Source organism: Centruroides sculpturatus, unplaced genomic scaffold (genome assembly GCF_000671375.1).
Source record: "Centruroides sculpturatus isolate CEXI.00-Female unplaced genomic scaffold, Cexi_2.0 scaffold194, whole genome shotgun sequence".
NCBI classification, from domain to species: domain Eukaryota; kingdom Metazoa; phylum Arthropoda; class Arachnida; order Scorpiones; family Buthidae; genus Centruroides; species Centruroides sculpturatus.
The window spans coordinates 641608-660775 of NW_019384455.1; the positions used below are offsets into that span (position 1 = coordinate 641608).

Here is a 19168-nt window from a genome sequence, read left to right on the forward strand (position 1 = left end):
AATGAAATAAAATATGTAATTATTAAAAGTAAATTTATTCCAGATATCTTGATATTGAATTACTAAAAAGCAGAATAAAATCTCAAGGTTTTCTATTTAAAATAGTAAGTAAAACTTTTTAATAATAAATCAGTTATTAATAATAATTAAAAATAAGTAATATAGCTGTGAGTCATATTGTCTGCTTTTGTCCTTTCATTCTTCTGACAATTTTCCCTATTCTTTGTTCTTTCCATCTTCTGGAACTTTCTAATCTTCTTAATTCTTATTTCTTGGAAGTGAGGGCCACTTCCTAGAATTCACCAGCATAATGTATATGAGGTTACCTGAGGGCATATAAGGCAAAGAAAGGTCACTTTTAAGCTAGTGTTTAAAGAGAGAGGATAATGAAAGGAGAGAGAGTACAGTGTTTCATACCTGAGTAGATGGGGGAGGTCAGCTTTGAGCAGAAACCTTGAAATTCCTGGGCTGAAGTTAGTGTGTTAGTCAGTGTTTCAGCTTGATGAGTCTAAACATGCAACCAGCTATTGAAATCAATATAGAAAAATCCTCAAAAACTGAGGAAAAGGAAGACAGAAGCAAGAATTTTGTGTTTTAGAAGCTTCTACCCCCCACAGTAACTGTGGCCCCCCACAGTAACTGAATGACATTTGCGCTACCCATGTATTCTTTCCCATCCTGTCTATCATCATTGCTACTTCTCACTCTCTACCTTCTATTTCCTTTTTAAGGTGTAAATTAGTTTTAAGGATTAGTGTTAAGGAAAAATTTTTATAAATATTATTTTCAGTTCCTTTTTTTACAAATTGTGATAATTTTTGTAATTGTTCTATCAATGACTGGATTTGGGTGACTGTTAATCAAAACCCCCTAGAGTTAGAATACCTTTGTATCTGAATATTATTATCACATGTAATAAATTCATTTTTTCATCATCTATTTCACATGTGTCTTTTTGCTGCGTGTTTGTTTTTGTCAGCTAATGGAAACTCTTTCATAATTATCATAGTATTTAATTATAAGATAGATACTAGTATGACTGTTTGACATGCTAAACTTATGCAGTTTGAAATAATTCCTTTTTTCCTCTTATCTCTTTTTTCTTTTCCATGTTTTGCTGTCCTTTTTTTTCTATTATCCCAAAACTGTTCTTTATTACATACCTCCTTTTTCTATTATTCTTTCTCCACGTCTAACCCACTTTTTTGGATTGGACTATTACTTCAGGAGAAAGCTGGTTAGACTGGATATAGAGGGCAGTCAAGGGGTGTGGACAAATTTGAAAAAGATGTGCTTTGAGCATGGATAAAGGAGAGGGCCAGTGTAAGAGCTTACTTTAAAATTTATTATTATATTATTAATGTTATATATTTTATTAATATTATTTGATAAATAAAACAGAAAATGAAATATAAAAAGTCTCATTCAGTAGGCATTTTGACACATGAAGTTTGGAAGTTCCTTTGTGAGAATTATAATGTTGTTACATGAACACAAATGCACAGGAAGCAGACATAATTTTCAGGAAACAATGTACAAAAAAACATTAATAAAAAAATTATACACAGGATTGGTGGAAAGGTTGTCAGCTGTAGGGGTTAAATTTGTATGTGATGATCAACCCAATAAATACTGCATAATAATAATTTCACAACGTACAGATTATTTGGATGGTGACTGGCAATACATTAAAATTGGCAAATTAATACCATCTTATAAAACATATGGTTGCTCATAAATTAAAATGTATATTAACACTAAAACTAAACTTAAACTTAAAACTAAACTATAAACTTAATGGATTGTAAAAGAGAGAGAAAGAAAAAGAGAAAGATTTAAGAGATGATTTTGGCAATATGGATCTATGCCTTGAACTTTTTGAACCAATATCTCAGTTGTGAAGATTCCAAAATCATTGACCAAACCCAATATCTTTACTTTATATCAAGATCTAATAATTATAAAATGTCCTCAGTGTCTATCTTTAGATGGGGTCCTAACTAATTTCATTATTCTTCAATTTCATGTCATATTGGCCACACTTTATTAATTGAGCTAATGCATGTCCATATTCTACAACTTCTCAATCACACTAACTGTAAAGGGAATCTGTAACTGTAACATCAATTAAAAAGTGAGTGTGGGAACACTGTAAAAATTGTTCTGCGATGGAGCACATTTTTACTTGTGTTGTTGGAAATGAGATGTAAGAATGTAGGCTGTAAACATTGAGAATAAGGATCTATTTTCGGATGACTGGACTCCCATCATTCGTTTCTGTTTTAAAAGGAAATAACCTACTAGCTACAACTGAAAACATAACACTAATCTTTGTCCTTTTCTTTGTGCTTTCATTTCTCCCACATGTTATGGGTTTATAGGTCTGGTTAAGGAGAAATTAATCTACATTAGGTCTAACATACTGTAGAATAATGTAAAGAGAGAAATAGTCAGTGGTGATATTCAGCGGGTTCGCACAGGTTCAGCCGAACCCGTTGTTAACATTCTCAAAGTTTTCCGAACCCGTTGTTAAACACACGTAACATTTCTCAGTGGTTTTGTTTCTTTTAAAAAATATATTAAAATATACGTATTATACTCTGTAACACTACTAAACTAGAGCCTTATACCCCGTTCGCCATGGTGCAACCTCCATCGACCGTTTCAATCTCGACTGAAACGAGATTTAATCGCGATCGACTCAAGAGAGTTCTTGAAACTAGGTCCAGTCATACGAGAGATCCCACAATCCCACGCGCGCGAGAAAATACAAGATGGCTGCGGAACACGTGTCGGGCTATCAACAGCGAAATAAGAAAGATATTGTATTTCGAGAGACGATGACATCTGTCTATTATTATAATAATACCTAATGATAAAATAAATGATTTAGAAAAGTTTTTTCTTGAGAAAAAGCCAATTTTTATGTTTATAAAATATTTTGAATGAAAAATATTAAAATATGTACAAAATAAACCATTTTGAACACTTTTTTTTATTACTTATCAAAAAAATATAGTTCTGGCATAAACAATGTTAAATTTTAACTGACTTAATTTTGCGAACGCATCTTAAGGTCAGTTTTTGCGCTAATGTTGCTAATGTACCATTTGAGCGAAAAAAATTGTTAAGGAAAAATTTTCTGTTAGCGAACCCTTTGTTAAATATTTCGAATATCACCACTGGAAATAGTGATAGAAAAGTAAAAAAAAACTACAAACTAAATATATCTATGTGTAGGTGTAAAGTCATACCATCTCAGTATTCAGTTTTTTCATTTCACTTATTTTATAATTATGACTACAATGAAATGTAATAAAATAGTATTTTAAAGTTTATGATGCTACTGTACTTTCTAAACTGTATATCATTAAGTGGTATGTTTTCAACAACTGCTTTGAAAAGTATGGTGTATACAGAGAAGTAGATTATGCAAAGGATTTTGTTAGCATGTATTTAGTATTCTACTGTTTTTGTGAATTACACATTGTGTTGATAAATATATGTGCTGTAGATATATTAAAAAATACTTCCTGCTTATACATAGTAACATGCTTGTCTGTCTTTTCTGAAGACTCCAGTCATCTTACATCAATTTTATTTTTATTCTAACAATTTTTTAGGTATAATTAACAATACACTAGTATTGGGTTATTCACACAAAATTATGATCATTTTTAAATGTGAAAAAAAAACTTAAACATATTCTAAAAATTAAAAATAATGCTTTAAAAATAAAATAACTGTTTGTAAAATTTTTACTTTCCTGGCTGTTATACATGTATAACAGAGGGAAAGTATGGTGATTGGTCAAAAAATGACTCTCCTGATCTTTACATTTTTGGACTCCAGATACCTTGAAATGTTGGGAAATGGGGGTAAACCGGAGGGGGGTAATTTCTGTATGTATGGATGTTAGTATGTATGTGTGGGGGGGAGGCACAACTTTGTTCACTCTGTTTGAAGCTTAATAACTCCTGTGCTTTTTGTTGAAAATTTCTGAAATTTTGCAGGAAGGTTTGTTTATTAGGGGAATTGATGCTGTTAAATTTTGGTGGTTAAAGGTTGAGAGGGTGGGGAGATAATGGGGATTGTGTGTATCTCTAGTAGGGTCAGACTTAATGATGATTTTACTCATTATTAGTATTTACAATATTTTCACCATGGAAGCTGTCCCTTTTTTGACAATACAGTGCTTCCATTTGGAATATGCATACACGAATTTATATTCGAATATACAATATTTATCTTATCATTTTTTTCACATATAGTATAGAAATTTGTAATAAAATATATAATGTGGTTATAATAAAATATTAATTTTAAGTAATTCAAAGTATGTTAAAATATGAAAATAATTGCACAATATGTATTTATATTTTAGAAAATACAAGGGAAGCGGTGTTTCGACAGCTTGTGTGGATGGCATGCCATTGTAAAATATGATAACAGATGGCACTACCAAAATTTTAAATGTTGCTGGTTTATTTATAATAATGTAAAGGAAAGCAATAGTGTATAGTAAAAAAATAATTTTCTTAGAAGTATTTTTTTCCTTTTCCTATATCACGAGGATTACACTAAATTAATATGTTTAAATTAATATATTTATGTATTAATTTAAACATTTAAAAGTATAAATTATATTAAACTCTAAAATATTTATACAGCTTTATTTCTCATCTTTATATAGATTAGAAAAGATGAAAAATTATTCTTTGGAGGAGATTTTTTATCATGGTACTACTACAGCTACATTACTATCTTGTGATATCTACATATATTTTTAATACATTCTAATATATATGATATAAATAAGTGTATATTCTATTTTCAATTTCAGACTTTTGTGTCAACATAAAAAAATTAATAATTTATTAAGTTTCTTTGGTTTACATTGTTTTTTTAATATATTCATACAAATGTATAGAGCCTACTAATAATTTTTTTTAAATTTCATTTACAGGTTGTTTTTTTCAATGTGCTGTTCAGAAAGCTACTTCGTAAAAGAAACTCGGAAAATAAAAACAAAATTGGATATCTTAAATTTCATGATTCATTTTATTCAAAATCTAAATACAATGTTTTCATTCAAGAATTTGCTACAAAAATTACTTCTTCTCAATATTTCAAAATGATGTCATTCTTTTGTATAATTGGGAATTTGTGTTTACTTGTTATAACAGTTTCTACTAAAATGAAACTTTTGTCACCTTATGTAACTTTTTTCTTATACATGATATTAGCTAATATCTTTGTTTGGGAAGTGTGTTTTAAGGTAAGAAAATTTATCAATTTATATAAAATATTTTTTAGTCTTAGAAAAAATTAATGTAATCAGTTTTTTTTACAAATATTCTAAATAATAATTTGTGATGTTTTAAAATGAAACTTAAAAATGCAATTGAAATTGATAAAGAATAGTTTCAACTTAGCACATAAATTATTAAAGTTTTCTGATTCTAAATTGCAACAATAATATAATCATAAAGGAATATCTAACTATTACAAATGATTTTGATATATAGTGTTTTTATTGGATGTCTTAATGAACAAAGCATCAGAATATAGTTAAACATTCAAAAATATGATTTATGATCATTTACTTTATAATTTGAACTGTGAAATACTGTTTTTTAGAATATATTACTTATAAATTTTGAAATTATAAGATTATAATGAATTGTTCTTCAGCTACAAGAAAATGGAATTATTCATATTTTTCAAAATTTTTATAAAAATCTCATATGATATCTTAAACTTGACATAAATATTAAAGGAAATTAATTTTTTTTAATAGAAATTAAAGGCTTGTTTTTAAAAACAACTAATTTCTAATATTTGTAATGATATTATCATATTTATTTTAGATTAATAAGTTTCAGTTATGAAATTTTGAATTGCTTTGTTGAATTTCAGATATTAGCTCATGGATTTAAAACATTCTGGAATAAGTTTTGGAATAAATTTGATTTTATATATGTTATCATAACAGTTGTTCAATTTGTGATATTATTTTGGAAAATTTTATATCTAAATTATTCTATGAAGTTAAATTTTCTTCCATATCTATATATTCAATCTGGACGACTTTTATGTCTATTGCAGTTATTAACTTCATTACAGGTAAGCAAGTTTTAAATAAAAATGAAATTATTATAATGTTGTAATATTAAAAAGAATCTACAATACACTATCCGGAATTGCATTTCAACATGGGAGACTCACCACAGCCCTGACTACATATGCATTGGATCCCAAAGTCAAAGTGCGATTCGAAAAAGCTACTGTTATCATCAACACACCCAACCAAGAGCATCTCAGGTGGCTAGAGGCCATGGCTATCTACAATGCCGGCCTGCTAACCACATGCGTTAACCAGAAGGAAGAGCTGACTCTGTCTCTGGCCTGGCAATCACTGTTGGATGCCAACCCGACACTTTCTCCCCCACCACACGACTGTGCATGTCAGAAAGGACCCACTCTGTTAGAATTGACATCCGATCCCAACAAATAGAATACACTCCGTCCAAAGAATTCTAGTCGACCTGAAGAAGAGCAAAGAGATTGCTTGAAAACATTTATCAACAGCGATATACAATATATACACATCATGCACCGGTTACAGATTCTGGATAGTGTATTGTAGATTTCACCCCGGTGCTGAGAGTAGAGTAGTTTCTGTATTAAAACTAATAATAAATATTTCTTAATATGTACATATTCTATCTTCATTATTAACATTTTCATAATATTAACTAAAAAATTTGTTTACATTAAGAATTATTTTTATTTTTTGTTTTTGAACTTTATATATCATCTCATCTTTAAATCAGTTCATATTACCAATTTTGGTTAGATAAAATACTATCACATATAATTTTCATAACTATAGGAGATGTACAATACAAACTGAAATCAATGGATTCATGCAGAAAATTTAACATAAACAACAATACAAATAAAGTTTATATTTTTATCCTGCATTTCGCAGGATAAAAATATAAACTTGTATTTAATATTATTTTCTTCTTTCCACTGATGCACAAAATAACAATTAGTTTTATATAGGTGTTTTTGAGCCTTGATTATTTTTCAATTCCCAGGATTTAAGTCATTTTTCTTTTCAAGTTCCAAGAAAATCCAGGATAATTTTAATTATGAGAGTTGTTTTTAATTATATTTATTACAAGCTGTAATCTGTCAAAAATGATGGAAGAAAAAATAAAAAAAAATTGATTTTTACTTAAAATTATGCAAGCTTTATCAAACTATAAAATTTTTTTTTCATATTTTTTGTGAAGAAAATGTCACTACTTAATAATTTGCTATGAAGTTCACTTTGTTGCAGAAAAATATTAGTTTGTTGCAGTAAAATTATCCAATCTTGCCAATCTTTGAATTTGGCTTGAACCATCTGGCAAAATTGGTATTTGACTTGTGATGGATAATTCCTCTATGAATATCATTAAAGAATAAATTCATTAGTTCTGTGTACAAGATATAGTAATAATTTTTGCATTTTGATTCACTTGCAATCAAGAAAATCAGTTTTTTTTTCTAATCCAACAAGTCAGGTTGAAACTAACAAGTAAGAAAAGTACAGAGCAAAATGCAATGTACTGTGTTAAGATTTATCAAATAATAAGAGATATAATTATTTTTGCTCATCATTAAGTTTCTGCAAAACAAATTAACAATTTTACTGAAAGTTGATAACAAAAAGTAAAATGGCACAATTAACAGATTGTTTTAGGAAAAGATTTGAATTGAAATATGGTTGCCATAGAAATGCTCATTCTATCTAATAAAAAGCATTTGCATAAGGCTAAAAAAAGTTCAGACATAATATATTATTAGATATTCCAATGCATTTAAAATACATTACTAATTTAAAACCTGTATTTTATTCATTGATTAAAGTATATATTAAATATCATATATAAAACCTAATATATAATAATAAATAATAAAAATAAAAAAATTTTGAAAAAGTATAATGCAAAACTTCAGCCAGAAGACTAAGGAAAATTATAGAAATAATGACAATTTTGGAAGGAAAGTCAGTGAATCCTGACTACCAATTCTCACTAAAGGGAATTGCTGTTAACCAATACTACTGACCCATTTAACACAGTATCACATGAGGAATTGGCTATTTGAACTGTATATAGATTAATAGGAGAAATTGTGATCAGATGGATTATGAACAGTTTGCAGTATATACCAATATAACCTTTAAATATTAAGTTAAATATTATAAGTTTGTTTTTTCCCTTTGCAAATTTTTTAATATATATTAAGTTAAAGCTAAACGTTAAATACAAGTTTTTTTTCAATTGTAGGTGTCTGTATTTATATCACTGTGGCCAAAGAGGGTCTAGTGAAGATGAAATGCATCCCATAATTAAAATTAGTCTCTTTTTTTGATATGATCTCAATTTCCTTTGCTCTATTAGAGTTTGATAAGCCTCATATATCTCCACCAATTGGTTATTTGAGATAATTATTTAATTTAATTTATTAGAGGCAAGATGCTTACAAGTAAATTAAATCCCATTGTGGAAGTTCCCATCTTGATGGAAGTAAATGCTTGGTTATTGGTGTTCAGTTTATGGTATTGCATAACTCTGCAACATGTTGAGGTATGTAACATTAGTCACTGTAGATTTGGCAAAGTAGGTTCCCTAACTCGCCACATGTCACATTCAGTCAAGGTCTTCACAAATTCTTATAGTTATTATGTCATCTGAAACAAAAGAGAGATCACTATGTTTGTGTATTCTTTTTTATTCCTTCCTCTAATGCACTCAATAATTTATTACTAATCCTATATTTATTGAAAAATTTTCAGTAATTAATAGTGACTAATACATAATGATGTAATAAAAGTGATGATAAAATAATACTTTTAATTTATATTTTTATTTTATTTAGTTAACTTTACTGAACTATTATCAAGACAGAATTAATTCCTATTGGTACATAAATTTTGATATAGCTCAAGGTTTCTTTTGGGGCCAGGAAATTGTAAAACAAAATTTAGTTCATATTGCAGTAGATGAAAAAATTTGTAATAAAATAAAAAATAAATGTAATATAAATAAAGACAAGGTAAATAACTATTTTTCATTTATTTAATTATATTATTTCAAAAAAATTAGAAAACTAATATTAAATTAGTATATATTAACATTTTGAATATACAGTAAGCATCAAAATCCTCCCAATGTTCATACATACTATGGTAAAAACTATTTGATATGTGAATGTAAAATGAAAAAGAAATAAATCAGCTATAAGATTATTATAATATTCACATAATAGTAAAAACTTAAAGTAATATTCATATTTATAAAATATCTATGGTGTATAAATTCTGCTTGTTGCATTGGGAGGATTTTGATGCATAAATTAATTTGTTATAACATCAACGTTAAACAATGTAATTGTCTGCATATTAATAAGATATTAGTGTATAAATATGCAAGTGAGCTGATGCGTGATATGCATCATCATGAAGAAACTTTCCAGTGAGAATAAACTCCATATTGTGGACCTACTGAGAAAAAGATTAGAAGTTGATGTTGGGCATTTGATTGTAACCAGAATAAAAAAAATAGGGAGCTATCACATAAAAATTTAAGACCTGGCAGGAAGAAAGTGTTAAGCACCAAAACAGAAATGTTTGATAACAGGTGGATGTTGAATACATAATCACAAGTAAGGAGGAAATTGAAACATGGCTTAGGAATAGAAGTGAATGCTTCAACTATCTACAGATGCCTAAAATGTAACAATTTGAAAGTCCAAGAAGCCTAAATTTACCAAATTACATAAACAGAAATGTCCTAATTTTGCCAAATGCTATAAAGACTGGATCTTAGAAGATTGGAAGAGGATTGTATGGCCAGATGAATCCAAAATTAATACAGTTAGTTCAGCTGAGTGAAAATGAGTATGGGCTACATTGATGATGTCTGTAACTGAGCGACATTGAAATTTGTGGTGGTAGTCTTATGCTCTGGAGTTGTATTACCTGTTTTGGGCCTGGAATGCTATGTTCTATATCTGATAAAATGGATATCATTATTTACACTGAGATACTTGACAATTTTTTGTTAATGTTGATTATTACCACATTGATAGGAGCTCTTTCATTTATCAACAAGATAATGATCCAAAACATCACTTGTCTTACTATACAGCTCTGCCTGAAAGCATCCACCAATTATGGGAATGTGTACAGGATGAGTGGAACAAAATAACATTGCACGATTGCAGGAATATTATTAATTTTATGCCTGATTGCATTAGGAAGGTTTTAAAGGCCAAAGGATTATACTGATTATTGGGAAGTGTAATTTTCCCACAAATATGATATAAATTTTTGTCTGTATCAAAATCTTCCCATTGCATATGTTCTTTGTATGTTATTACTATTAATAATGTAATTACACTGTTCAGATTATAGTATAATTATCTGAACAATGTGATTATATTATTTTGATGCAGACAAAAATTTATATCATATTTGTGGGAAAATAACATATAAGTATGCAAATATATATAAAGTTTTTCATACTAAATGTGCAACATTTTCCAGTTCTTTAACCCACTAAATTTCTGTTCTTAACAGAGATAAATGATAAATTTTATTTTAAAATGTCTTTAAAATAGTCTCCTGCATTCTTTGGGAGGATTTTGACACTTAGTGTATATATATATCTCTAGTTTTAGATAAACTTATGAAATTGTTATTAAAATGAATAAAAATTTGTTCATTTTCTACAGTAAAACCTTGTTATTTTGATATTGTATAATAATTCAAAGTATCATGTAATTTGAAGTGAATTATAGTCCCCAGCCAATAGAATAGGATTTGGCATATATTTTAGTTCAGATAATTCAAAATATGTGTATAATGAAATTTGAAGTCATTATATGATCTGGTGACCTGCAAAAATATTGTTTAATTCAAAATCTTCCATCATTTTATGTGTTTATAAGAAAGTTTCCATGCTCAAGGAGCAATTTCAGTTTTACCAACTACTGTATACAATGTTGATTTATTGGAATCTGCTCATGGTCATATGGATATTGTATACACTGCCAATGAAAAATTTTTTAATTTTTTTTTTATGGATGAAATCTATTTGGCATTTAATTATTTTGGACATTTTTTGCAAAAATCTATTTTTTCAATAATTCCAAAGACTATTAAATACACATGCATATTCATGATAGAATGCATACTTATAGATTTAGCCATTAATAGAGCCTGTTTTCATAATGAGTTCTGAAAATCATGAATTCTTCATAGAACTAGTCACTGGTCCTCTATACAAAATTCATGGGTAATTCTTATTGAAGCATTTAAACTTCATTCATATGTTATTTTCAGGTCTTGCTTTGAATGTAATTTTATTGTTTTCATTAAGTACATGCTAAATGACAGTTTTTTTTAAAAATAGCTTAAATTATTAAGTAATAACTCATAATATTAATGCATTTGTAAATGAACCAATGAAATTATATAAGAAAATATTATAATTTTATTCAAGAATTACAATAACTTTGATTTGAAAGAAGTTCAGATAATTTGAAGTTATGTTTTTGTTTGGTTCCTTGAGTTTTGGAATAACAAGGTTTCACCGTATAAAATGATGGCATGTAATCCATGATGGTATATACCTTACAGGAAGTAGCTAGGATTAAGATGTTTTTCATGATTTAATGAGCTATGTCTCTTAATTTTGTTTTAATTTATATTTTGTAATTTATTAGCATATTTTGTTTTTGTCCCTGAATTTATTTATTTATTCAGTTCTTGATTTGGCATATGTTTATTCTAGCAGAAACATCAATTGCTATCATTTGAAGTTGTAGCCGAACGATAAATAATTGACTCNAACATTTATAACATTTGAATTAACTCAATTGGGATAGTTTCAGTGTAAATTAATGAAATCTGCCTTATTTCAAATGACATCAATTGATATTTTTATTAGGATATTTAAGTACATTAATCATGTTTTTTAAAGTTTAAATATAGGTTGAGTTCAAATTATTTTCCAATTTAGGCACAGTTGAATTACTTTTAAATTAATGAAAAAGTTAAAACTAATTTAAATTGTTACAGTTGATACTATCATATTTTATATCATAATAATATTTATTTAATTTAACAGATTCTGAAAGAGATGGCTATTATTCATCAGCAGCATTCAGAAGCTGTAATAGCAGTTAAAACAGTTGTGGCAACTAGAAAAGTTCTTAATAATGCTAAAGACACTTTGAGTAAAATGAAAGATGTTGTGATAACTGATCCAGATTTTACCATTCTTCAAATGGTATGTAATATAAATGTTTTGAAAAAATTGATTCTAAATTTGTTTTTCATTCTTATAAATACATTAAATATCTTTTGAGAATTTTAGATTTACTGATTATTCCATAATGGAACTAACTTTTTTTAATTATGTTAATTTATCAATAATATTGTCTAATTTGTTTAAGAAATATTTTATATATTTTTCTATTTATTTTTCATTGTAATAAGAATTCTGGTAAAGAAAATCATTATTCTTTCCATCATAATATAGTAATTTAAAGTTAGTTTTCTAATCATAAGAAATAAAAATACAAATCTTAATTTTTTAAACATTGAAAAAATTTGATGAAATTATATCACATTTTTTGAAGCAGTTTTCCAAAACTGTTGATACTATTCATAACAAAAATAATTAAAAAAAATTTTTTTATTAAAATTTTGCTAATAAATTTTTTTTTGGATTTTATAATTAATTTATTTTGCATAACAAAATTTGTCTAGCAACTATCCACACTGTCATATAAATAACTGAATTAATTATTAAATTGCTTCCCCAGATCCAAAGTTTCTAACTCCACTTCATGCAAAATTCATGTTTTTTTACATCATTATATTGTTATGCTACAACTATACATTTCTGAATAATTGAAATAAGAATATCTTTATTTATATTACCTTTGTGGGAAAATAATGTTATTTTATTTTATTCTAACTCAGAACACTTTGATTTGGAACAGAATCAATTATTCAATCTCCGCTGACCAATGAGATATCTCCTTTTATTCATGAGTGCATTTCTGTGGCATATTGTTTGAAATTGTATCATTGCAAGTTTATAGTTTACAAGTGTTATCATTCAGAGTTAAAAAATGAGTAAGCTTTTTGATAATGGGGATGGTGAATGTAAAAATCAGTCAGGTAGAAAAGAATTTGATGCTGTTTATTCAGATGATGAAAGCAGAGTGAACAGGTGTGCATAAAAAATCTATGCTTTGTTAGTGTAAACTGTTATATTATAGTATATTTTTATACAGAGATCATACTATCACTATGTACTGATGCTGATCCACCTACAACTGATATGGATGTTGTCAACAATACAAGTGTGCTCCTTAAATGGTGCAGTATCCCAAGGTTCATTTTTATGCTTTTTCCAGAATTACAAGACAGAAAATAAAATGTTTAGAAAAAATTATGAAAGGTGTCTGTGATTGAAACTAAAGCATCAACATAGAGAAGAATACATCAATTCTCATGGCATTTTCATTCCTGTGCAAGAACAAAAATATTGTAAGGATTGTCTTCAGAACTGTTGCTATGTATGTAGGGAGAAGATATTGTCAGAACAGTTGAAGATTATAATCTAGGAATTTTGGAAACTTTCTGACAGTGAAAAAATTAATTTCTAACACAAGACTGTAGAAAGACATGTAAAACAGAGGACTCTACCAGAGAATATTGATTCTGAGAGACCTAGGACATATTCTTAATCTTACTATTTTTGTGATCAGCAACAATAAAATACATATCTGCAAGGAATTTTAGCTGGCCACGCTGGCAATTAGTTAACAGAATTAATTACTTTCATTCAAAAAAGAAAATGAGAATTAACTGAATTGCCTGCAGACGATAGACATGGAAAAGAAATCCAATGCAAAATTAGTGAGGAATATGAGAAAGAATTTGAAAGCGTATAGATAGCATTTTGAAAGTTCCTTCTCATTATTGTAGACAGACCACTGTACAAAGATGTGTGTTGCTGATGACCTTGTTCCAGAAAAAAATGGCTGAATGAAACCATTTTTAATACAGTCGACCCCCCTATAAGATCATTGATTTTTCCGTTTTATCTGAATTACATGTTGTACGAGTTACTTAGATTTTACAAATACGTGTGCCGGGCTGCGAACGGCTCACATATTTGTAAAATCTAAGTGACTCGTACAACATGTAATTCAGATAAAACGGAAAAATCAATGATCTTATAGGGGGGTCGACTGTACTGAATTTAATCTCAGCTTCCATGTATCAATGAAAAACCAGTGTGAAGTGTGTAAAAAAGAAACACAAGAGAAAAAAGGCAAAGACATTTTGGAGAGCAATCTAGAAAGGTTTTAAGGCATAGTGTGGCCGTCAGCCATGATATGTTATATTTCCTATATTTTATGTTGTATTAGTATTAGAGTTTCTTTTCTCTTTGTCTAAAACCGTCTAGAACTTTCTTTTCTCTAAACCTTCCTATAACTTTCTTTGTCTGAACCCCTTTTGCCCTTGGGGGAGGATTACCCTCTTCGTAGAAATAAAGCAAAAAGGAAAAGGGAGTGAGGCCCGGAAGCAACACGGAGAGAAAGAGTATCAGATCGAGTGGAGATCTCGAGTAGGTAGGAGGGAACAGAGAGGTGCTCCTACGAGTGAAGTGATCTGAGACGAAGCGATCCAGAGAGAAAAAAAAAGGAAGGACTGTAGACGAAAAGTCTACAAGTGAGAGGTAATCAAAGATAACTCAATCCGAAAGACAAAGACTGTAGACAAAAGGTCTACAAATAAGAAGTGACCTAATAATAAAAAGTGCAGAGAGAGAGAGAGAGAGATCATCGAGGGAAGGCCTCTTAGTCCGAAGTGTTCTCCAACCAAGGGCTCATCAAAATCCAAACCCGGGTATTTCTATTTCTTTTCTTGTCTATCTCTATATCCTATATTCTTTCATCTTTAGTTATAAGTTAGTGTAAGTTAGCGTAAGTTAGTTTAAGTAATTTTGGTCCTTGTCATATTTTGTCTTGTGGGTAACAGATAACTGTTTTCGAGGTGTACCATTGAGCGCCTGTGTACGTATAAAATTCGGAAAATTGTAAAGTTGGGATCCAATAAACGAACCTGTTCAGTGAGAAAAATAATACTTTGTGTTGAGACTCTTGTTTTTGTACCATTTCGCTTGCGGGATCGTGTACTTCTCACTCAGAACTACCACAATAGCAAGGAAAAAACTTTGGCTTGGGAAGAAACAATGCTGAAAGAAGGTAGTCAATGCTAAAACAGCATTAATTTGTTTTGATGTACAAAAAGTTTTATCATCTCTTCAGTCTGAAACGTCTGTATTTTATTTTAAAATAAAATTTTCAATATACAACTTGATGGTGTTTGATGTTGGTCAGAAAAAAAGAGCATTGCTACATGCCACTTAAGCAATACAAGGCAGAAATGGGAACAACATAGTGAACATACTAGTGCAAATTTTACTGAAAATTGTGTCCAGCAGTCTGTACCTGGAGAATATCATATTATAATTGGATCCATACACGCCAGCTTTGATATCATCAGTCCATTATGAAATTTTTTAGAAATGGTGGATACAACCTAAATCAAAACAAAAAGAAATTTTAAGAGCCTGGGCATAGTTGTGCTTAGGAAGTGAATGCCATGCTTAGTATAATAAAAAACTTATTGTACTATAAAGAGAAACAAAACACCTTTTTTTGCCGAGAAATAAATATAATTGTAAAAAACAAACATTTTCAGCCCAATTAATAGGCCATCTTCAAGTCTAAAACGAAATGGAACGTAAATGTTCCATGAATAGAACATAAAAATTTTAAATAAAAAATTTTTTACAAGAGAAAAATAACGGAAGAATATATAAAAATTAAAATAAAACAAATAATAAAACAAAACTAACATAAATCTCCAATGTACTAATTCTGGTCCAAGTTTCTAGTAAATTTCTTAACCAAGTACTTCCATGCCGAAGGTAGGCTCTCGGCATCCCTCACATTTAAACAGCCTCCTCCTGTCCTACTTCTGTATATTTCAATCTTCTCTGCCGTCATTGCTAAAGTTGGGGAAGACAGAGGTTCGATGATTGTTGCCTCATCCCATTTTACCTGAGAGCCTTGGGCTTGCACCATTTGGGACAAAATCGTTGAATTAGACACTTTTCTTATGGCATATCTATGTTCTTTGAGCCTTACTCCCAATTATATCGGTGCCTTACTCCCAATTATATCGGTGCCTTACTCCCCAATTATATCGGAGATTATATCGGTGCCTTACTCCCCAATTATATCGGAGATTATATCGGTGTCACCACAAGAAACTTGTGGTGTCACCACAAGAAACTTGTGGTGACACCGATATAATCTTTTTTAACATCCAGTTGTAAGTTCTCATAAGGAATCTTATACACCTCTTCTTTCTCCTCTGCTTTGATACTACCCTTATCATTTCTCAAGATCTTATACAAATTAGGGGCTCTTCTTAAAACCATTCTTGATTCCTTTCGACTAGCAATTTCTTTCATAACACTATTCATACTACTATTATAAGTAAATTTCATGAGCCTAGTAGGAACATTACTTAAGGTTCTTTTTACTATGCCACTTTCATACTTCTTAAGCATTTCTACAATTACACTTTTTCTGTAACCCAGGGTCTGGGCCACCTGCAATCCCTATCAATCTCCTTCGCCCCGTCACCGACTCATGGAACATTTACGTTCCATTTTTGTTTTCGACCTGAAGATGGCCTATTAATTGAGCTGAAAACGTTTGTTTTTTAAAAATAAAATTAATTCCCCGCCAAAAAAAAGTGTTTTGTTTCCAGTGGCGTACCGTAGTGTGGGTGGCAGGGGCAGCCCGCCCTGGGCAGCATTTTTTAGGGGCGGCAAAATTTCACAATAAATAATAACAACATCTTGTAAAAATTTGAAACATCCTAAACTCTGCTATCGTCCAGACAGTCCGGGAATCGGCTCGCCGTCCGGGTGAACTAGTAATTTTCTTATCCGAGGAAATCCTGCGAAACCTATTGACCTTTTTTTTTTGCTTGTATGATTCATTTGCATCCATATACACCACTAATATCCAATAGAACTATTTTAAACAGATCGCTGTACTACCACTGAATTTTTCATTGCTTGTTCTGTGACAAAACTGAATTTTGGTCTTTTAAATTGCAATACCTAAATAAGGGGGGCCAAAATTTTCCTCTGCCCCGGGCGGCTGACACCCACGGTACGCCACTATTTGTTTCTCTTTATTTAATTGCTGAGCGCTTTTGATATTCTTATTGTACTATGCTATGCATATTACATGGTTTTTGAAATTAGACTTCTCCAGCTCAGACGGCTCTGGAGAGTGTTCTACTGTTCAAAATGAAAACAACATTTAAGACAACAGGTACTTCAGATGATGCCATTTATTAAATAAAATTTTTTTGTACAAGAAGTCACCAATAGGTGGCACTTGACAATGCAAATCATGGTTACAAATGTTCAATATGTGCTCCAGTCAGAAAAACATGTTTTTCATTGGTGAATGCAATGAATCTGCTTTAATCACAAGAACAAGCCAATGAACTCCATCCTTTCAATCTGACACAAATGCACATCTTTCATGATAGACTGGGTCTTTCAAAATATCCCATAGCAGAAGTCATATGGGGTAAAATCAAATGAACAAGAAGGCCAAGCTGTTAGGAAGTAATGACTGATCACCCATTCATCCATGAAAGTCTGCCTTAATACATGTTGAACAGAGTGAGAGATGTGGGATGGTGCACCATCTTTCATGAATATGGTATTTTGAAGACTTTGTTGAAGTTCTTGGATCAGAAAGTCATTAGCATGTTAAGATACCATTCTTCAATAATGGAATGGTTCAGACTCCAGTTGCGTATCTCCAATGCCACCTATCGGTTATTTTTTGTATGAAAAATTTTCATTTAATAAATGGTGAGTGCATCATCTGAGGTACCTGTTGTTCAAATGTTGTTTTCATGGCCTCACATCCTACAGTAAGGCCCAGACTGGGATCATTGGCAAGCCTCACACTCAAACCCAAGACCTTAGTAGTGTGAGGCAAGGGACCTAACCACTCAGCAGCCACTTTGGGATATAAGGCAGCTAAATGACAAAAAATATTATTTTCATTCATAACTTAAACACACATTTACAAAAACAGATTACATTTATTAGAGAAAATAGAGGAATTACACCAACAAACTTTATAATAATGAACACGACATTTAAAATAAAAACAAAATAGGAACCAACACAAGAACTGAAAGAATGACAGGAATTAAATACTCCAATTAAATTGAACTCAATATTTCACAAGAAAATCCAAGCAAAGCAAAAAATACATGCTAGCCATCTTCATACTGGTCACCAGGGCTGGATAATCATATAGACAAATGAGACAAATGTCTAGGGCCCAGTCAAATTGTCGATTTTTAAAAGATTTGTAAATAAGATAATAAGATAGTTTACTTTTCTGTTGGACAACTGTATATAATAAACAAATAAACAAAATTATATTGCTTTTTATATGGTTATTGTGAATTCTGAAATCTAAAGAAAACATGTTCTTATGTTTCTTCTTATTGAAAGTAAAACTCCCAATTATTTAGAATTTTTTTTTAGTGATAAGAATAATATTAACTATATATATTCTTAACATCCTGTGAAATATTGTTAAATAATTTTCCTTTTATTTTTTATTAAGCAGCTGCAGTGTCTGTATGCGATTTAATAGAAATAATATTAACAAGATTTATTAATTGAAAGAGCCGGGAGGGGGCCCGGTAAGAAGAAAATGTCTAGGGCCCCAAAGTGGGTTAATCTGGCCCTGCCAGTCACCCATGAACCCAGGCCCACATATAGACAGTCTCCAAAAATCGTGGAACGCTCAAAGCTCATTCCATTTGTTCCACTGACATATAACGTTTATGGATGTAAAGGACAGCTAGATCTACCTTAATCGCTTTAGTTCCTAGCACTTTTTGATATAAATGTAATTAAACATAAAAAATACTTAAAACTGAAAAAAACAAAAGAAATGC

General features: G+C 29.9%; 1 protein-coding gene across 1 annotated transcript in view; it reads left to right on the forward strand.

Annotated features, from left to right (window-relative positions):
• The window catches only part of LOC111620643 (sodium/hydrogen exchanger 10-like), an 89637-nt gene that overhangs the window by 39140 nt on the left and 31329 nt on the right, over positions 1 to 19168 (forward strand). Inside the window, exons 13-17 of the mRNA XM_023362617.1 lie at positions 44 to 104; positions 4967 to 5278; positions 5920 to 6126; positions 8938 to 9114; positions 12192 to 12353. Coding sequence (XP_023218385.1) covers positions 44 to 104; positions 4967 to 5278; positions 5920 to 6126; positions 8938 to 9114; positions 12192 to 12353 — 919 coding nt within the window. The remainder of the gene's footprint in view (positions 1 to 43; positions 105 to 4966; positions 5279 to 5919; positions 6127 to 8937; positions 9115 to 12191; positions 12354 to 19168) is intronic.